The sequence below is a fragment of the Protopterus annectens genome, chromosome 3.part0 (assembly GCF_019279795.1).
Source record: "Protopterus annectens isolate FY-2018-M chromosome 3.part0, PAN1.0, whole genome shotgun sequence".
Classification (NCBI taxonomy): Eukaryota; Metazoa; Chordata; order Ceratodontiformes; family Protopteridae; genus Protopterus; species Protopterus annectens.
In genome coordinates, this window is record NC_056731.1 from 383,844,894 (window position 1) to 383,868,383 (window position 23,490).

At 35.0% G+C, this 23,490-nt stretch overlaps 1 protein-coding gene and 1 non-coding gene across 2 annotated transcripts in view; both read right to left on the bottom strand.

Moving 5' to 3' along the window:
• Window positions 1-23,490, bottom strand: part of POU6F2 (POU class 6 homeobox 2) — a 1,132,881-nt gene that overhangs the window by 102,587 nt on the left and 1,006,804 nt on the right. The window contains exon 7 of the mRNA XM_044065593.1: window positions 21,112-21,280. Coding sequence (XP_043921528.1) covers window positions 21,112-21,280 — 169 coding nt within the window. The remainder of the gene's footprint in view (window positions 1-21,111; window positions 21,281-23,490) is intronic.
• Window positions 8,634-8,706, bottom strand: TRNAF-GAA. The gene has a single exon. It is a non-coding gene; the product is annotated as a tRNA-Phe (tRNA).

Genomic DNA, 23,490 nt, shown 5'->3' on the forward strand with positions numbered 1-23,490 from the left:
TCTACTGTTGGGGTAGTTTGTCCACAATAATTTCTTTAGGTAGTTTGACTTGTCTTCTTTCTGATTTCAGTTTTATTTCAGAGAAAACTTCTCTGATTTCAGTTCAATTTCAAAAGAAGACTTCTTTATGATCATGCTAAACTGAGCAGTTCAATACAAACAGCCATGTAATTTAAAATGAGTAATTTTCAAAAAAAAATCAGTAAATTAAAGTAAGTAAAAAAAAGTCAAATAAGTTAAACTCAATTTTAGTTTTATCAGAATTTTAACAGTAATCATTTTTCAAGCAGTATTTTTACTATTATTAATCAATTTTATAAAGATTTTATTTATGAGAAATTATAATTATTAAGGGAGGAGATTAAATAAAAAGGAAAGGCAATTATGTTGTCAAATTATCAGAAAATCAGAAATTTCAAGAGATTGTCAAAACATCAGAAACACTTAGCAACAAGACATACAAAACAAAACAGAATTAAACAAAAGGAAAATCCCTAAAAGTTAAACACTGCTACCTTAGGTACATACTAATTACATTAGAAAACAGTATAATGCAATAACACAGCTAAGTCGTGAAACACACTCATAATATAACAAAAACACTAGGTATAATAATAATAGTTAGACCTTATTAAATATAATAGCCAAACAAAATATAATAAGAAATAATTAAATAGTAAATAGTAAATAAATAAATAGTAAATAAAAAAATAAAAAATAATAAATAAGAATAAATAATAAATATAAGAAAGATGAAAAATTTATCAAATTTAATAACCGTTTAATATCAAAGAATAAAAATACATTCAATTTTCATTGCAATGGTATCAGAGGTATTTCATGGACATTATGCAGTTTTGCAGTTAACATTTGTCTATGTCCTGCTTGCCAGTTGTTTAGTAAGGTCGTCCTGCTTCCATTGGGGCTCTATCTTTTAGGTTTTGAATCATCTGCACTATCTTTGCTTGTCTGCAAAATCTTTGCTTTTTAGCTTACAGCTTAGGAAATCACAGTTCTTCTTAGCTAGCATCTTGTACTGCATTCAGTGGCTTATTCTGACTAGTATTCAGCATTTTTCACATATTCAGAGCTCGCTTATGCATTTAATCTGTTTAAGCCTCTGTCTAGCCCTTTTTCTTTCCTTGCCTTTTCTTGCCTTTATTCAATTTCTGCATTACAATTGCAACATAATATCTTTTAATAAAACACAATAAAGAAATACCACTGCATAATCAATGTATAAAAAAGAACTAAATTTACATAAACAAATACAAATCTTTCAAATAAAATAATACTATTGTTATTACAAATAATCCATTATTTATGTTAAAACATTAAAAAAAGTTTTTATTCAAGCATTATATATTATTTTTCCTATATTATTTTTCAAATTGTCTATTAGATAATTATTGTCTTAGAAAATTAAATAATAGTCAGAAAAAAAAACTTATTCAGAAAAAAAAATAAGCTCAGATCAGGGAAATGTCCTTATCACCCACTTAGGCATCCACCCAAATAAGCACCCAAAAGCCGTAAAATTTGTTACACCCAACAAAACAGGTTTAAAATTGGTAAACTATTAGGTAGCACACAATGAATAGAATCAACATTGCAGTATAATAATAGCAACAATAGCAATATAAAAAACAATAGTATATGTCGAAAAAATTGTGACATATTACTCAATATTTATAGACATTGAGAGTTATTTTGTTTTTGTCAGTATATTTGATATTTTTGGTCCTAGCATCTGTCTGCTGATTAAACATTATAAAATTGAAATCAAATATAAATCAAAATATAATATAACAAAGAATTCTAAAGAATGTTAGATCTGTTAAGTTTTGTTTTTGTGTTTGTTTTTTTTTTTTTCTAAGTTAAAGGTTTATTTTTTTCGTTTTTTTGTATAATTATAATTTAGAATTTTCGTCTATTGTATTTATATATTTTATTACCCATGTATATATATCTGTATTTTATTCTTAACTATGCTATTATTATCATTGATAATATCCATTGTTATTTTAAGTCAATGGTAAATTTTTCATCCCAAGTATATCATAAGTCAATGTATCATTTTTCTCAAATAGTATATCATAAAATGTCTATAAAATGATTTTATTTGATTTTAAAAATAAGCTAAACCCATCAGCAAAGCAAAATAAAAATCTGCTAAGGAGTAAAGCAATAAAATAGAGAGTCAGATGATTTTTTATTTATGGCTATAAATTCTTTGATTTCAGACTAATTTTTTTCATTTCAGATTTTTCAGATTCAATATTCAAGCAAAATCATTATATGCTGAATATGTAAGTAAGTAAGTAAGTAAATAATAATGTGTAAGTAATAAATCCTCTTAATAAAAATCCTCCAGAGTTACTTTCTGAAATTATGAAATTAGTCAAAATTAGGTATGAAATATCTGGGATATAGTTACAGTACAAGTTTTTAGATAGAAATATTACTTGTTTTATGAATAATTATGAGTCCTGAGTTTGTTTTCTTTGTTTCTTTTTTTTGGGACATTTTACAAAAAATGCTGAGGCACAATCTACATCATCCTATAATATGCAACAATAAAAATAAGAATACCGGGTCATGTCTGATAATATTTTGGATTTTGTTTAACCAGATTTTAGTAATGATACAGATATTGGCATCCCTGCTGTTATACTGGTACATGACTTATATTGTTGCACTTTTTACTTTTTACTACAAATCTCAAATGGTTTCCCAACCCCTTCCACTAACATATGGATATACAATGGTTAGTATCAAAATGTTATGCTGATATAGTACAGATAAGGGAAAATGCAGTGCATGAGCTACTTTGTACTAATAGGGTTTGTGATATTATTAATGACAAAACTTTGACCACAGAAGTAAAGAAGGTCCAGGTGAATATGTCATTGTAACCTTTTCAGATCTTTACCTATGTAACCTATTAAAGTATTCACCTCATTGGCTCTGATCCTGCACCCCCCACCCATACTTTCAAAAATAAGTCCTTATTCTGACCCTGTGGCTGAACTTCCTAGTTTATTCTCTATAGTCTGCAATTGTGAGAATGCTTGGATGGTAGCTAACAGATTCTTAAGGCTCACTGAGACTGAAAGGTTTGAAAATTATTTAATGACTGAGTCAAAGTTTTAGAGAAAATGTTGTTCCTCTTAGTACACTTTGTATTATTCTTGTGTATGGATATGCCACACAATGGTAAGTAACATTTGTGCTCTTCCAAGATTGACATTTGTACTTTGACACTGCCTGTCCATTCATCACTAGAGATCCATGGCACCAACCTGTCCATTCAGCACTGGATACCTGTGGCATCCAGTCATTCTCATGCTCCCTCCATGAGAAGAAAGCAGAGCACAGCTTCTGTCTTGCACAGGACCTCACATAACTAAAGTCCATCTCTGAGCTCAAGCAACTGATATAGGAAGTCCAGTTAATGAGCCAACAAACTGACTAAATCTTAAGGTATATTTAGAGATTTCTTATATAAAATTCCCTTTATGGAATAAGTTAAATCACCTTCACTATTATTCAAAATGCATACAATGTATTCTACATCTTAGCTCTACACTGAATATTACAAATATAGGTTCAGACGAGTATTTTTATATTTTTTCACCCTTGGAGAATATTCCTCCAGCAGTCCATACATACAATACTTTATTTTATTTATTTATTTTACATTTGCTGACCGGGAAAGTCTGACTGGGTATATGCCCATTTTCAGATATATGAGATTTACATAATATAAGAGTACAATCTAGCATATCAGATGAAAAAAGAAACAGTATAATTATAGTAAAGACACAGTTCAACAGGAGAAATGAACTACATGTCAGAGTATAATATCACAAGGAAGGCTCCATATATTCAGACAAGCAAAATTGCAATATCTATGTGCATCTAAAATAATCCTCGAATGTGTTAAATGTTTCCTTCCATTAGAAGTCACTGGCATAACAAAACACATTGGACATCTTGTTTAAAACTATAACATAACAACTTTGAAACATTCGTGCCAAAAATCCCTGAAGAACTGAAACACATAATACACTTTCCTGAAAAATAAGTAAACCATTGAAATTTCTGATAAATAGCAATGCGATTCCCACCATTTCACTGTAAACAACTATAAAACTTTTTTAAGTAGGATGAGCTATGTGAGTATGAAACTGTGTGAAATTAGAAAGTTAAAGCAAGGCATTATAAGCCTACCCATTGCTCTACTTGTATAAAAATACTGTAGGAAACAAATATTTTAGGTTTGTTGATCCATAGAGCAAAACCTTTACTTTAAGAGATTACACATTTGGCAGCTCTGAACTAAAATCTTCTACTGAAGTGTGCAGTGGAACCATCACTGTAAAATAACTCATAATGATATAACAATGCAACAGAGCAACCCAATTTTCTGCATGAGATACTTAAGCAGTATATTTCTTATAATTCAAAAATGCAGACCATTTGGACAGAGTTCCTTTTTAAAATTATACCTACGTAAACAAATAAATTGCTGTGTTCAGTCTAGAAAATGTAACATTGCTGAATTACACAGATTTTCATACCATACAAGTAGTTCCTGCTTGTTAGCTTTACCACTTGTTATAGGCTGGTAAATTAAAAAGAAAAGATGGGAAATGCTATATGCTTCAGCAAAATGGATTTACTGGAATGTAATAAGAAGCTCTTGTTTTAAAATATTTTTTGACAATAAAGATGACAGACAGCATTATGCATCTGGGTGTGAATAAGTCATCTTGGGCTACTATACAACAGGAAGCACAGCTAGAACAGCTAGTTAGAAACTAGCAACAGACCCTGGCAAATGTAACCAACCCACAAAGTAAAACTGAAAAAAAAAATCATCGTTATGACCTATTAATGAAAAGTAGTACCGACATCTACATGCTTCTTTCCATTATAGTTAAACTGGTTTCTGACTGTATTTCATCTAACAGTATTCTGATACTGGGCCTGCTTGTCACTTGTTACACCTGCACTTGCAATTATAAACAATAACTTCATTAAAACATGTCTATATTCCTGAGAATTTTGTAGTGATATATGTTCAAACGTTTGACTCCCTGCAACATATTAAATTTTAAAAGAATTTTATATGCACACCTGAGCCACATTTTAAAAAATGTTATTTATACAAAGCTACAGTTACAAAAATCATAAGATGCATGCTGATAATATTTTCAAGATGTTTCGCACAAACAATTCTTCTCAGTATACACAGTTTGAGTGCAAGAAAGTTCCTAATATTGAAATATTTGATATGTATCTAAGGTTCCTATCATCAGATAATAACAGCACATTTGGATTTTAGGCCTTTTATGGTTGAGACAACTACAGGTTAACCAATCAGACATTTCCCCACAAAATTAAAACACCAGTAACAGAAAATTAACAAATGCAAAAATATTCAATTTTATAACCATCTTTGGAATAAATCTTACATTGCCTTCCTGTCTAATGAAATAGTATATGGTTAAAATACAGCCTTATTGAAAAATGTGCATACAGTCATTGCCTGCTACCTCTCTACCATTCCTACACAAAAACGTATGACATGCATTCATAATTATGATTATCAGCAATTATGTTTTCTTCAGTAGTCAAACTGGAAATTTATTGCAAAAAAGACCAGGAACAGGGGAATAAAACTTATACCAAAAACAAAGATGAGTAATAAACAAATGGAAAAGGTCTACCATAATTTTTTTTTGCAAAACGTTGATAAATCACTTAGTTTGTTTCTGGATATGAAGCTTACCAGATATGTAAGCTATAACTCTGGTAACGACTAACAGAGATATTCATTAAGAATGTTGCAATTTTAATCCCATATACAAAAACTGGTCTGCCAAGTGTTCATTGATCAAATAATGTTTAGCCCTGTAGGCATGGAGTAGATGTGTGTTATACATCCTGACTATCTGGGCAGATGTATGTCAAGATCAGTTTGTTCTCTGCCATGTAAACAGAAGAAAGCTTTGTCAATGCATTTACATTTTGTATTATCTATTTACTTTCTCATTCATTTTTGTTGTGAATCACTCATTTTGTACATATTTAATAATTGTATTTAACAATGTTGCAAATATTGTTGTATCACATGATTCTACTGAATACAAAGTAACAATTAATGGTTACTGTTTTCTGTCTTGCAGCCTGTATCATGACTGAAAAGGATTCATGAACCAGCTCACCTACCCCGTTAACTCTTTAAGGAAATAATTACAAAATAAACTCCACCAATTGCAGTCCATTCCATGACACCATATATTATTTTTAACTGCACACATTTGCTATTGTGTTACTGTAGCATCACATAAAAACAATACACTTTCCTTTACACTTTTCTTTCATGTACCAATACCACTCTGTATTAAAGGACTGCTATGGAGAGAAAGTAGAGAAATATGTATATATATATATATATATATATATATATATATATATATATATATATATATATATATATATATATATATATTATCATGTTATGTTGTTCTACATAATCAGATCTTACCTGTGAAACTATTTTTGGCCCACAGTGCTCTGCATGGGCACAGTTAGTGTCTGCTGATCACAATGCTATGCACTTGGAATGGAAGTATTAATAAATGCTGTTAAAAGTTTGAGAATCATCAGTAAAAGTGTTATTGATTAGCTTGTTTTCCCACATAAGTGTTGCCCACTTTGTAACTAGATCTTGCAGAAATGCAAAAACTAACCAACTAACTTAATAAGTACATATATAATAATAATACTAGTAATAATAACAATAATAATAATAACAACTAAGATAACACAGTATTTTTAAAATGTGAAATTATATGACTTCCAAGTTCTCCTTCCTGTTCCTTTTCTTCCTTCATTGTGTCGGCCAGAGAATCGTATTTCTTTACTTGAAAATTATCTAATTAGTCAAGTAGCTGTCAGTGATTATCATGTTTTTCACCTTGGGATTTTAAAGCCTTTAACAAGAAGGGAAATAATGCAGCAGAACATGGTGGGGCTACTACAAGAGTTCAAACATTTGAGGTTCAGGACACTTACTTGCTGACACTTACTCTAGTTGGCACATGCCTTAACTCACACCAGTCCAATCCTAGTTACTTACCCAGCCCTTTCACGAGTTAAACCTACTGAAAGCATAGGCCTATCAGAGCCCTAAGTCTTTCTGGAAACCCCCATCTGTTCCTTAATGCTAGCTGTCCTCTGCAGCTCTCTAACCCTAAAGTCCCGTATTACTCCCTAAACCTAAAATTTCACTTTCCTCACCCTAAAGTTACAATTAGGGTTGCCACTTTTCATTGTGACTATAATCAAAGCAAGGCCACACCACTTACACCTCCCATAATTCTGTCCATCTCCTCCCCTCTCCTGCCCATTTCGTGGCATCATCATCACATCAGACGAGGAGGAATGGCCTATTTCTTCTGTTCATGATGCTTTCATTCTGATGATTTACTGTGCTTTTCTGTAAAAAAGCATAGTAAATTTTCCAATTTAACAAACTCACATAGTCTGTTTCTTTTTCTGAAACAGAATGCCAGAGTTTGTATAGTGTTTTCTGGACTACTGGATGGTCAGTTTAATTTCTGGATAGTCTGGAAAAAAACAGATAGGTGGCATCACTATGCACTGGTGAGAGATGAGATTTCTTCTTCTATCCATCAAATCTGAGACTTAATTGGAAAAAAAAACTCACATAGAAAAGTGCCAACAGCTCTTTTTTAAGCTATTTCTCATCCATTAGGTTCATAAAGCTATGCAGACTAAAAGGTCACAGAATATTTTATAGGCCTACTGCAAATGCCAGAGTCCCAGGAACTCAAAGACCACTGACTCATGCCCAGAGACTTATGACAGTTGCCACTCACATTAAAACTTGACTACATGCTTCTGTGAGGTGTGACAGTGACACTGAGTGAGAGGAGCTGGAGCACTTCACTCAAACACAATAGCAGAGTTCAAACAAGGTGAGTGGGCAACTGCAGGGTGGGGATGGGAGAGGGCGGGACCATAGACATGATGCTGTGATTCTACAGGGAGATTTCCTTCTTGAGTTAGTTCTGTACTTCTTCCAGGTGGGCACAACTGCCTGTTTGTCTCTATATAGCTATTAACAGTTTTCAACTTCATCTGATTTCCCACATCTATTGCCATGACAACTGCACTGTGCCTTCAGTTTTGCATTCCAGTCACCTATCATTTGTTAAAGATCTTCAGAGTTTGCTAGTAGTACCGCATCATTTGTATACTGCAGCATTTTTTTATTTGAACCCCGATCATACCTGCTGCCATTTGTAACCCTTTTAGTCTGAACACTGTTTGTACTTGTGTTATTGACTCCTTGTGCATGGTCTGCACTAATGATTCGGAGACTTCAGATAATTGCACAACTGCCCAAATCAGCTTATTTAGGCCCAGGTTCATAGGTAGGTACTTGGCTATTGGTCCTAGGGCCTGTATAAGCTTAGCCAGGTACTCTGGCTTTCACCACCCAAGAAAATTATTTTCCTGTCGAGCAGAGCCCCAGAGGTGATCCCCAGGGTGAATTTACTATAGGTTCATAGGTAGGTACTAGGCAAAGGTTTTGATGCTGAAACCTGGGATTGAACCAGGGACCTTTAGATCTTCAGTCTAACACTCTCCCAACTGAGCGATTTCAGCTCATAAACAGCCTTGCAAGTCTTGAATCCAGGACCCTGTACACTATAGTCACAGTAGTTAACCACCAAGCCATCACAGCATATGTTTTCTACAAGTCTAGGAGCATCAGTTTGGACTCTTTCGTCAACTCTAGCTTCTTTTCCACTATCTGTCTCACTACAAACATTGCATTGGTTATGCTCCATCCTGATCTGAATCTAAACTGCTAATCACCTAACTTACCTTCTGATAGTCTGAATATCCATTTATCAGCCACTCTCTACAGCATATTCATGCAGTGTGCCTGACAGTTGTAAATGTCCCTTTTGTTCAAATAAACTGGCACTAGAATGCTTATTCACCAGTCTTCTGGACTATACCTTTCTCTCTAAACTGCTGTGACTAACCTCTTTGGTCTCTTCTCCACTAACTTACCAAACACCTTGATCATATCTGACAAGAATTTAACTGCAACTGCTGTTTCCCCTGAATTCATTTTCTTTGATGGTGTTCTTACTTCCTCTAGAGTGGGTTCTCCTTCCCTTTTCATCATAAGCTGTGCATAGGACAGTGCAGCTTGTTTCTCAACCTCAAATGCACCATTTTATGCTATGCAGTTAAAAACTATTTAGACTACTTTGTGCAGAGATATCTTTGTGAACCCTGGTCTAAATCCTGTACACAATATGTTCCTTTGAGAGTCAGTTATGTTTAATTAAACTTTAAGATATTTAGTTTGTACTTAATTTACATGTGTATGTGTTTACACATGCAAAGCAGCCTACTGCTTTATCACAGCTGGCATGCTACAAGGGTGTAGAATAGCGCTTAGGTCCAACACCTTTTAAGTGCTGACCACATCTGCAATCTTAACATTATCAGATACACTTATGTATGACACATGTGCCCAATGACTGCTAGCCAGCTGTCAGTGTTGTTAGAATTCACTATTCTCTGCAGTAAAATCAAATCCAAAAGGTATTGCAGATTTACAATATCTTTATCCTTCTAAGACAGTACTGCCTTTAAAAACTCTTATATGGCAAATTCTCTCCATGAATGGTTTGACAAAGATGAGAACACAAACTCTCTTTCCCTCTTTCTGTTACTCCTTAGGCCTGCATAACAAGCCATTATTTATTAAATCATGCAGCATTGCTAAAATATGATGCACTTCAATATTTTGGCACTGTGTTGAGAAAAGTTTTCCATGTCATTGGTACTGAGGAATGTCTTATTGAATGACAGTCAAATATAAAAATAGCTTTAGACAGTTGTTTTATGACAGCAGAGGAAAATTACAGGGTGCATAATAAAGTCTTATAATGTAAAAGATTTTGCAACACAAGTGAAATGTACTGCAAGATTATGGCCCAGGCTCTTGAAAAACGTTTTAAGAAAGTGCCATTAAAATCAATTAGAAGGGTTACTTGAGGACTGTTATGGTGGCCATTTGACAGTGGGAAGATGGTAAAGAATAGTCACAGACATTGCTGAGCATTAGAAAAATTTGTAGGCCCATATCTCATGCCTGTACATATCAGTGATAGTGTGTGATGAACACAATCTGTTGGCCCATGTCTCGTGCCTGTATGTCTGTTACTGAGGGATGAACACTGTTTTTTGGCCCATATCTCATGCCTGTATGTATCAGTGTTTGTGAGGAATGAACACTGTTTGTTGACCCACATCTCATGCCTGTATGAATCAGTGTTAGTGAGGGATGAACACTGCTTGTTAGCCCATATCTCATGCCTGCCCAGATCTCATGCCTGTATGTATCAGTGTTAGTGAGGGATGAACACTGTTTGTTGGCCCATATCTCATAGTTGAATCTATCAGTGTTAGTGAGGCATGAACACTGTTTGTTTGCCCATATATAATGGCTGTATGTATCAGTGTTAGTGAGGGATGAACACTATTTGTTGGCCCATATATAATGGCTGTATCTATCGGTGTTAGTGAGGGATGAACACTGTTTTTTGATCCATATCTCATGCCTGTATGTATCAGTGTTAGTGAGGGATGAACACTGTTTGTTGGCCCATTTCTCATGCCTGTATGTATCAGTGTTAGTGAGGGATGAATGCTGTTTGTTGCTCATATATAATGGCTGTATCTATCAGTCTTAGTGAGGGATGAACACTGTCTGTTGGCCCATATCTCATGCCTGTATGTATCAGCATTAGTGAAGGATGAACACTGTTTGTTGGCCTATATCTCATGCCTGTATATATCAGTGTTTGTGAGGAATGAACAGTTTGTTGGCCCGTACCTCATGCCTGTATGTATCAGTGTTAGTGAGGGATGAACACTGTTTGTTGGCCCATTTCTCATGCCTGTATGTATCAGTGTTAGTGAGGGATGAACACTGTTTGTTGGCCCATACCTCATGCCTGTATGTATCAGTGTTAGTGGGGGATGAACACTGTTTGTTGGCCCATATCTCATGCCCATATGTGTCAGTGTTAGTGAGGAATGAACACTGTTTTTGTGCCCATATATAATGACTGCATCTATCAGTGTTAGTGACGGATGAACACTGTTTACTGACCCATATTTCATGCCTGTCCGTATCAGTGTTAGTAAGGGATGAACACTGTAATGCCTTTCAAATATAAGACTGCTTTCATTCTGTTTGATGTAAGACTGTGCTTGTATGACTCATCTGTGTGGTTGGTGTATATTTCACATTATTTTTATGTGGCCAGCTGTACCAAATATAACCCATTTCCATTACGTATATGCTGCGTTTTCCACGTATTACACTTGTGTGATATCTTATATATCAGTACATATGCACATGCAGTAAACCTTAGGCCACAGATGTCATCTACTGTTTTGTGGTTAGATATATGCTCTGTGTGGCCTCAGTTTTTTTGATTACATGTTCTTTGGTGGTTGGCTGTTAATGTATTTCCCTCCACACAGTAACGTCCAGCTTGCAAGCTTTGGCATGTGGTCCTTTCCATACTTTTTCTGCAGGCAATATTCCAAAATACTATGCAAAGTTGTTCAGCTGTCTGTTTACCGTTCTGATTATTCATCTTGCATTCATGTATCAGCAGTTCAGTTTTCTAGATTGTTCCAGTTTTAACTCATGTGGTTAGAAGCAGGATATCATTTTACTGCTTAACCTCTCCTGTAGTGTCAGTAAATGCAGGATCATGAGACTTTACAAAATGGACATAAGCAGCAATTACAAAATAAATGGCCAAATCATAAAAAATGACATCATTATTAAAAAATGTAGGGAAAACAGCAAATGACAATTTAAATTCTGACTAGTGTATTCTAACCAAATTCAGAAAAGCATTTTTCTATAGCTCATTTAATTCTGAGTGGTATATGTTGTTATTCCAGCGACAACATTGTACCATTATATAACTCGTTCATCTGACCTATTATAGAATGCAATGCTTCATGTTGTATCGTTTTCATAAACCACCTAAAAGAAATTGAAAAGATTCAATGATTCCTTAACAGAAAAGTCACAGCAAAAAACTGAACTATTGAGAATGCGTCAGAAACTGTCATTATAACTTGTTTTGCACAGGCTACTTAGAGAGGAACTGTTCCTGGTCTACAATGTACCACAGAGGAAGCTAACATTATAACTAAATATCAGTTATAGAATAAAAAAGTAGCAATTACATTTCACAAGTATATAGACAAATAAGCATTGGATGACGCCATACATCAATGACCTTCAAAGCACCGAAAGCAATTCAGTGAATATGGCTTAAAGTGAAAACAAAAAACACTGAATCACTAATATCCAAACCCATAACTGAATTCCACAAACAATTACATAAACAAAAAAAAATCCTTATAATGTCCTGCTGCACAGCAATTCTGCACAGCTCCGACCTCCTAAATAATGCTAAATGGACTAAGGCGACAACAAACTGTTAAATACAAAAACAAATCAGGACGAAGAAAACGGCACTTGAACAACAAAGCAATAGATTTAATGAATGTAAAGCGCTTTTCGTTTGTGTGGCATCCACAAACTTCTTCAGACAAATAATGACAGCATACACCTTATAAGCACAAGCAAGCATCAGCTCAATAAAACAATCAATCAGTAAAATAGTAATTAACTTTTAAAGAAGTAATAATAACAATACAGAACCACCTAGGGTACATACTATTATATATTATACCTCCTATTTAAAAACTAAAAATACAACTATGACCTTAATAACAATAAAATTAAGAAAGGTAAAGTATTAAAACAACAATACTTAAGCAAAATAAAATAAAGTAATATAATGTCAGGTAAATTCCTCTTACTAAACTTTTAATCTTCAAAATACTGCTAATAGAGCAGTTTGCATTTAAACCAGGGACATTGTATGCATTCAATCTAATCTGCCAGATAAGTTCAAGCTCTTCCAATTTTAAGCCAGTTGGACCCCCCCCCCCTTTTATTCTGAGTAACCTGATCTATTACCATAAATTTAAAGGTATAGTCTGGGTAACAGAAGACATGTTTCGCCAGAGCATTGTCATGTTTATTTTTTCTAATAGCATAGATGTGTTCATACATATGATCACGGAGACGTCTCTCCATCTTACCAATATAAAATGCTAAACAGCTCTGGCATTGGGTTAAGTAAATGATCATTTTAGAGTTACAATTGACTCTATGCTTCAAGCTAAAATATGACCTTCTAGCCTGAACCTGTTAGATTCCGTAACATATTTGCAGTAATTGCAAGACTGACCTTTGTACATACCTACAGATCTACTTAGACCCTGCTTCTGTTGTTCAAAAAATACTTTGAGGTTTTTAGCTTTTCTATAAATCACTTTTGGTTGATCACCAAGTCTCTGACACACACTAAGGTCACTCCTAAAGGTTGCCCAGTTTTTACATAAAATCTCAAAGCAGTCCTTGCTATTAATGCTGTAAGTTGTAATAAACAGGGGCCCTTGAAAGTGCGAGTCCGAGAAAGCAATACAACCTTGAGACGATGGTATGTCTGGCCTATCATTATGTTGATGTTGCATGTGTACCCGATCAAGAATAGGTTTATAAACACGTCGAAGGCATTTATGCAAGACCTCTTCAATGATGTCACTGACCATATGGTCTGGATAGCCTCGATGAAGAAACATGTTCTTAAGAAAAGAACATTCCGCATGGAAGTCATCGTCAAGAGTTATGATACGGACTGCTCTCACCAATTGGCCCTTAACAACTGCTCGCTTCTGGTGGTGGGGATGACAACTAGAATAATGCAAGAAGGAGTTCGAATATGTACTCTTTCTATGAATTCTAGCAGTAAAATTCTGAAGACTCAAGTCCTTATTTAACTGGATATCCAGATAGGCTATAGACATGGCGTTGAATGTATAGGTAAACTGTAAAAAATGTGTGGTCATGTTAAAATAATCCAAGACCTTATCGCTAGATGTACTGTCACCATCTAACAATATAAAAATGTTGTTGAGGTAACGAGTGTAGAAAATAAATTTGTCCTTGAATTCGCAGTTGTTGAAGACATATAGATGTTCCCAGTTGGCCATAACTGAGTTGGCTACACTTGCTCCACATGGGGAGCCCATTGAGACCCCAACTTGCTGTAGGTAAGAATTATCTGCAAACATGAAATAGTTGTCATCAAGAATCAACACCAAAAGTTCATTCACAAGTGACATCTCAGCATTCTCTGCCCCATTTATTCTCAAGAATTGATTAACCCATTCCAAAGCTATATCATGTGGAATACATCTATACAGATCTTTAACATCCACAGTGAGAAAGTTGTAAGTGGAGTTAAAGTCTAAGTGGTTAATTTTATCAAGAAAAGCCCAGGAATCCTTACATATATGGTTAATCTTAGCTAAATACTTCTGTAAAACGGCATCCACGACTTTTGCACATGGATACGTGGGGGAACCCCTACCATCCAGAAGTGGGCACATAGGGGGGTTACCAATGTCTTTGTGTATTTTAGGTATTCCACACAAGTGGGGAAACCTAGGATAAAGATGTACACATGAAATTAAAGATGTTCTGGTCGATCCTACCCTCAATGAACATTTCCTCAATGCTGTTCTTAATAGTATTATAAGCACCGTTAGTCTCAGATCTTGAACTAAGGAGTTAAGATGGACTATCCAATAAGTGTAACATTCTTGCTTTATAATTGTCACTGTCAAAAATAACTAGGCCCCCACCCTTATCTGGTTTACAAATCCAAATGTCATACAGTTTAATAGCATCTATGCACTCCTTTTCTGCTTTGGAAATATTACCAAATGTAGGGAAATTATGCCCTGACTTAAATTTCTGACGGATATCTAACACACAATTGTTCAAAAACATTTAACAGTGGGTGCAATGGTGGATTAAAGACACTAGGAATTCTGAAAGGGTTATTGTTTGAAGCTATGTTATCACCCATCATTAAGTTGAAGTTGAGTTTCCTCGTGGACAGTTTGATGTCAATTATAGTTTTAACTAAGTCCAACCTTTGTGCGGGAACATAAGTGTAGCCCTTTGAAAAGAGCTCTACTTGTTCTTGTGTTATGGTTACTGTAGAATAGTTGTAAACTTTAAAGTCACCATCAATGTTAGTCAGTATTATAGGTAAATTAAGAGACTCTACATTGTTCCTGTCATTAAGTCTTATACTGTTAGGCACAAAAGAAGCATCAACAGAACAATCAAATACATTATGTCCACAACTTGATGAAACAGGAGAGGCAGTATCAACATTAGAAGCTAAAACATTAGTAACTTCCAAAGAAGAGGCTAGTTCCTGTATTGTTCAAACAAAACATCCATACGCTGCATAAGAGCATCCAGTGTGATAATAGAAGTCCGGTCAGACCTTTTGGTACCACAAGGGACATTACCACTTGTTGTACGAGGGACATTATCACTTGCTGTATTATTAAAAATTTCCTGTGTGTTCGCAAATGCAGAGCCGCTATCACTAACTCTTGAAAACTTGGGTCTTTAGAATTTTACTGCTAGAATTCATAGAAAGAGTACGTATTCAAACTCCTTCTTACATTATTCTAGTTGTCATCCCCACCACCAGAAGCGAGCAGTTGTTAAGGGCCAATTGGTGAGAGCAGCCCGTATTGTCACTCTTGACGACGACTTCCATGCGGAATGTTCTTTTCTTAAGAACATGTTTCTTCATCGAGGCTATCCAGATCATATGGTCAATGACATCATAGAAGAGGCCTCACATAAACGCCTTCGACGTGTTTATAAACCTATTCTTGATGGGGTACACATGCAACATCAACATAATGATAGGCCAGACATACCATCGTCTCAAGGTTGTATTGCTTTCTCGGACTCACACTTTCAAGGGCCCATGTTTATTACAACTTACAACATTAATAGCAAGGACTGCTTTGAGATTTTATGTAAAAACTGGGCAACCTTTAGGAGTGACCTTAGTGTGTGTCAGAGACTTGGTGATAAACCAAAAGTGATTTATAGAAAAGCTAAAAACCTCAAAGTATTTTTTGAACAACAGAAGCAGGGTCTAAGTAGATGTGTAGGTATGTACAAATGTCAGTCTTGCAATTACTGCAAATATGTTACGGAATCTAACAGGTTCAAGGTAGAAGGTCATATTGATAGCTTGAAGCATAGAGTCAATTGTAACTCTAAAATGATCATTTACTTAGTCCAATGCCAGAGCTGTTTAGCATTTTATACTGGTAAGACGGAGAGACGTCTCCGTGATCGTATGTATGAACACATCTATGCTATTAGAAAAAATAAACATGATAATGCTCTGGCGAAACATGTCTTTTGTTACCCAGACCATACCTTTAAATTTATGGTGATAGACCAGGTTACTCAGAATAAAAGGGGGGGTCCAACTGGCTTAAAATTGGAAGAGCTTGAACTTATCTGGCAGATTAGATTGAACGCATACAATGTCCCTGGTTTAAATGAAAACTGCTCTATTAGCAGTATTTTGAAGATTTAAAGTTTAGTAAGATGAATTTGCCTGAAATTATATTACTTTATTTTATTTTGCTTAAGTATTGTTGTTTTAATACTTTAACTTTCTTAATTTTATTGTTATTAGGTCATAGTTAGTTGTATTTTTAGTTTTTAAGTAGGAGGTATAATATATAATAGTATGTACCCTAGGTGGTTCTGTATTGTTATTATTACTTCTTTAAAAGTTAATTACTATTTTACTGATTGATTGTTTTATTGAGCTGATGCTTGCTTGTGTTTATAAGGTGTATGCTGTCATTATTTGTCTGAAGAAGTTTGTGGATGCCACACAAACGAAAAGCGCTTTACATTCATTAAATCTGTTGCTTTGCTGTTCAAGTGCCGTTTCCTTCTTCCTGATTTGTTTTTGTTTCTCCTAAGTAATGCCATTGACTGGATAATAACAATTGCCCTTATATTACTACACTAAACAGAAACATATAGTGTCAACATTCTCATACTATTAGATTTACATAAAAAGCACAAATGAAAGCAAAGCCGCTACTCAATAAATGTCAGTTCAAATCCTCCAAATGCTGCAACAAAAATATCCCTTAACTGAAACAGAAACACAAACCACTAACAAATACACACACATTTTTTCTTCTACACCTCACACACAAATTGTTTTATACAGGAGTACATATGCTTAGTTTCATAACCCCAGGAATTGGTTGACCAATGTATAGTTGACTAAAGTGAAGCAGCAAACCACTGGTTTATCATTTTTGACAGATGGATATTCCATTTTCATGAGATGAAACCCAGAATTATATCCATTACCATGATTTCACTATAATTATAGCACATCTAGATATGAAAAAATTAAGCAAACTGAAAGTGTGTGGGGGGGGTAGTGGTGTCTGTGTGTGTGTGTGTGTGTGTGTGTGTGTGTGTGTGTGTGTGTGTGTGTGTGTGTGTGTGTGTGTGCACCTGTGTTTTTATGCAGTTGTTTGCATACATGCATAAGTATTAGGGGAAGAACAGACTGCCCAGAGAGTGTTACGAGATATGGCATTGGTACAACTCACCCTTTGAAGGTCCATTAGTTCCAGGGTCAGCATTACTTCATTTTAAAAAAATCACCACTATATTTGTTTTTCATTGAGTGTTTCATAGTACTTCTTTATTTAATTTTTAAAGTATGTTTTGGTTTGCTTTCAGTGTTTTTTTTATTGGACAAATAACCACCTTGGTTTTTTATCTATATTGGAGTATTTCATGTATAATATGTTACACATGTCTAGGTAGTAGTGAATATGTATATCTGACTGCAGAACTGTGTGTGTGTGTGTGTGTGTGTGTGTGTGTGTGTGTGTGTGTGTGTGTGTGTGTGTGTGTGTGTGTGTGTGTGTGTGTGTTTGCTCGTGCATTCGTGTATACGTGTATGTGTGTGTGTGTGTGTGTGTGTGTGTGTGTGTGTGTGTGTGTGTGTGTGTGTGTGTGTGTGTGTGTGTGTGTGTGTGTGTGTGCACCTGCTTGTAGGTAACTAATAGATATTCCAAGACTCATTAATGCAGGATATGTAATAGTGAGTTTCAATTACCAAAAATGCTGACGGGAATACATTAAGTCTGTGATTGCCATTTCTTGAAATATTCCCTTTTCTCTGATGGAATCTCAGTATTGGTCTACAAAGGTTCTTGATTTATGGGGTACTTGCCCTACTTATTGCTAAACAACAACATTGAAGGAGAATACTAATATAACATTTGCTACTGTCCTGAATTTTCAGACTTTTATTTTTCATAATTCCATGTCTCACACTTACGGATCTTAGAATTACCATAAAAATCTGTGTGTGTACATGCATGTGTGTTTGTATGTGTGGTATGTCTGTGTGTAAACCAACATTTTTTTACTGCAACACCTCTATAACTGGTGCTGGTATTGTACTACTCATATGACTAAATTATGCTTCTTAGCAGCTGAGAATTAACATACAAAGAGATAGACACACAAACCACATATCACACAAACAAGGTTTATTTACATGTTGAAACTGCAGTCTAATCTTTAAATAACTGCAGTTTGACAGTTATTTTGCTGGCTGCTTAGATAGCTGTCAAACCATGATATTCAACGAATATTTTGACAGCTATCAAAACAACTGCTTACTGAAGCTAGGGCATTCTGTTTTGCATTTTATGAGAGAAAACAGCAAAATATTGCTGTAACCTTAGTGTACACCTCAAATTATACACATGACTTAGAGGAAATTAGCCAAAGAGAGGTTCACCAAATGATCTAAGACAAATTCTATGGTCGCTTACAGCTTACTGATTGAAAAGTGGTGCTAGTTGTATGGAGAGTTTGTAATAAATCTACCATAAAATAGCTAGATTTATTACAAACTCCATACAACTCACACCACTGCCTGGCCCTAAACTCTCTCCAATGGCTTCAACTCCCTCAACAACTCCTTCTACCACACTTTCAAATGTTACACTCTATTCTATATAAACCTTCTTCCTGCCCAGCTCTCTCATCCATAGTGTCTGCCTATGCCCCACCTCAGACTCTCCACACCTCTAACCAGCAACACCTGGATATCTACCAACCAAAGAAAAATGTAGGCAATCTTCTATATAAATGCTCTGTAGCCCAAGCTTAGAACAAACTCCCCTTAGACATACGTTCCATTACCCACCCATCACAATTTAAAAACTCAAACTTCTACTTAACACCAAAACTTGCCCCTGTCACGACCCGACATAACCACCCATACCCCTGTATATGTATCTAAAATAATCTCTCCTCAATTCACCTAGTAACCTACAAGGTAGTTACCTGCTAAACACAATCAACAATACTGAAGGAATTAAAATCTTATATAAATCTATATTTATCTTTGTAAATAATGGTATGTGCACGCTTTCTACTTTGCATCTTTGACCTATTGTATTTCAAATTTCTGTAATTCTTTGATTGTAAAATTTTTCTATACATTGTGAATTGTTTGTAACTGGAGCTTTTCTCCTCAAGTCCACTGAAAATGGGCCACAAGCCCAGTTGGACCAACCTGGCTAACAAATGACAATAAATAAAAATAAATAAATAAAACGGAGCTCCATGCTACCTATATTATCATCCAAATAAATGCATCCAACACCGATGTCAGAGAAGCTTGGGGTATTTACAGTAACTGAAGTGTTCAGCATGTCACCCCTTGGCAGATTTCCCCTCATCCTTTATTATGCTTTCACATGCTAGGAAGAGAGTATACTTATAAAGCAGTGCACACAGTTCCGATAACTTCTTCAAACAGCGACTTGCTTACAAATCACAGCTATGAAAACAGTTAGGCAAAGTAATGTAAAACATAAAAAGTCTCAAATGTGGAGAGAGGACTTAGCTTAACAGAGCGTAGACTAGATAAAACAACTATATGACATACCAGTCTGAAAAGCGAAAAGTAGCCTGGATTAAAAGTGGAAGAAAATCTGCCACAAGAAAGGCAGAGCAACAGTCAACTGAATAAACTGTCTGACACTACAGAGCATGCTAAATAACTGGGTACTAGTCAAATAAATAAGTCATCAGCCCCCTTTGTCTAGATTGTAACTTTGGCATTTTAGATTAGTCAAGGAGCATAAGCTATGTTTGTTTGTTTGTTTAGTAACTGACTGCATACACTCTTCTATAGCATCATCTCTGTATGTTGTGAGTGGGAGAAATTGTAATCAAACAATGTCATAGGATCATTAGTACCCATTTGAAGCACTAACGGAATGCATAGGTAGAACCTTATCTTAATGTAGTTTGAAGGATGGCCTTCCTTCCTTTCAGTCATTGCTGATGTTGCCCTTTGATTGATAGTTGTGTTGTAATAGAGTGTCTGGGTTTGCATTCTTCCATATGTTTCTAAAATTGCTCATTTTGTCATTCCTAAAAATGCTGTCTGTTTTGGAGATGAAATTAGAAGCATGATGATCACATTCCTTTTTGTTTCACTTAATACCTTGCATTTACATTTGAGCTTCTTGTGTTTGTCATGGTTTCATTTTGATATAATGAACCATTACACCATGATACATGCTTTACACTTTATTGTATTGTTTGAGAGTCTCTTTTTGCAGCTTACTTTTACAGCCAATGTAAGAATTATGTTTTGAAGACGTAAAAAAAATCTCATATGGAAAATGCATCAATTTAACAGAAAAATAAAATCATTGCAGCCAGTGTGAAAATAATTGTCAAGCGGAGTTAGTGTGATAAACACTAAAGTTGGCACACAAAGCCATCCTGAACAACAGTTATAGAACTGCCAGCAGTCAGAAAAAGGAAGTACTAATCCAGTAAACAAGATTCTTCATGAAGACACTTCCATAGCTATAATCATTATTTTTCTGGCTTAAATCGTTTATATCTTATTAATAATTAATTAAATTAATAAAAAGTGGCATAACACAAGAAAGAGAGACAAAGAGAGTACTTACTGCTGACTAGCTGACCAACACTGAGTGCTGAAGAGGAAGAGGATGAAGATGAGGAAGAAGAAGCTTGCCGCACTGGACTTTGGGACATTGAGGTTTGAGTATTAGCCAAGTTTAACAGGTTAGCCTGGGAAGAAGCTTGGCCCACATTGCTCTGTTGTGCTTGTTGAAGCTACATGTACAAACAAAGAATCAGTAATCATAATTACATTTGCATGCATTAGTCATTTTAAGCAGTACAATGATTGGGACCATCTACCTATTGAAACAAATAATAATTGTTAAAGACTTTAAAATCATCAAGTCCTATATATTTTTTATATTGTGGCACATTAGATCATGGTTCTACTAAAGAGTAACAGCTCATTTTCTGCAAAATAATTACTTATCAAATTTCCATTGAATCACAAAGGAGACTATCTCACCTGTTCATCTATATTACCATTTCTATTTCCAAGTAAAAACCTGCATACTGAACAAATATACAAATACACTTTAACAGTAGTATGCAGTAATGAAATGTAATGCTCTGTGCTAAACTGCTACACAATGATAGTCTGGCTGCCTCTTCCAGAACCAAGGCCTCTAGGAGATCCCAGTTCATCTGAAGCAAAGTCAGGGGCAAAGCCAGTATACTGTAGTAACTGTTAAATCAATCTCAGAGTCTGATTTAGGTTCTAGTTTGTCACAGTTCTCATCTTTTCATGCAGAGCTATCATCTATTTTTATTTTTTTTTCAAGACTTGCATTCAAAGATTACATCTTTGGTCTTCAGTGGAAAGGGTTTTTTTTTTTCTCCACACTCTTGTAAAAGGTTTTTAATCCATTGAATCCTAGCTGTACTATTACTGTCATAGTACTAAATTTAAGGATCAATATGAAAATTGTTCTAGGTGTTATATGCTACAGCTGTGAATGGGAGTGGGTTGGAGAAGGTATACATATACATATACATATACATATACATATACATATACATATACATATACATAAGTGATAAGTGATACATATACATTTTTTGTCTTGAGCACAGGGTACAACTCTTGGTGAATAACTCTCAGCTGTCCAGATTTTCACAGAATGTTCAGATTTTCTCACATTTTTGGTATGTTCCTCATAACATTTGTGGTTTTCCGGCAAATCACTGAGGACTGAAGTCACTAAATAATTACATACATTTGAGTTTCAGACATCATATCCTTCAGAAAATGCATGCTAACTCATATCCTGTTATTCTAGCAGCTTTCTAAGTTTACAAGAGCAATATCTGAAATCAGTCCTTATTTTGGGCCTTTGTCCCCCATTATTTTAGACTTTGTCCAGATTTCTTGCTCTAAGAGATTGAGAGGTATTGTCGGTAACTATGCACACCAGCAGTTCTCCTTGCTGGCTGATTACACACTAGTCAGAGACTCTTTACTAGCAGTCAAGGTGTAAATTTTACATTTGCTAAACAAGTCCAGAAATAACCTGATCAATTTTACATGAACAGATCAATTTTCCACGAACAGTTCACATTCCTGAGATATTGTCTCTGGAATGCCGATCCACATATTTCATTTCTTCAGCCAGGAAAAATGAGTATGTAAGGGGTTGGCTTGATAATAAATATGTCAGAAGGTAAATGGAGGTTCTTACTCTGAAACCTTGAAATAGGCTATATTACAGCATTTGCTTGAGCTGGGTTTTCAAATGGTAAGAGGTAGAATGCAGTGGAGGACAGTCATAATCTTTTGCATTGCAGACCTCCAAACATTTGTGTATACTATGGGCCAGATTCCAAATGACTTGCTCTTTTTTTAATTTCTCCAAGTCTTATGGGTTTCTAATACCATGGCAGGAATGGACCCCATTCCTAAGTCAAAGTACGATTAATGATTATGAAATTAGCATTGTTTCGATCTTTGATGTCAGCCAAAAGTGCTCTTTGGAGCACCTGGAATGTACCCAGTAATGTCTCCTTCTTCAATTTATATGAGGTTACATTTATTGGTAACATATCTAAATATGATTGCAGATTCTTTTTTATAAGACCCGTTGCTCCTACTACTATTGGAACTGTCTGGGTATCTTTCTTCCACATTGCTCTCATTTCTGCCTGCAAATCCTGATATTTTATAACTTTGTGTCTCTCTGTACACAAGACACTGTAGTCACTGGGTGTGGCAATTTCAATGATCAGTGCTACTTTTGTCTTCTTTTCATGAACCACTATATCAGGTTTTTTAGGATCTATCTTTTGAACTGTTGGTAATGGGTGATCACATGTGATATAAACTTCATTATTTTCAATTATGCTTTGTGGCTCACATTTCCAGTGTTTTTCAGCCACTTCAATACCATAATGTTGCACTTGCTCTCATTGTAAGTGACTTACTTCTG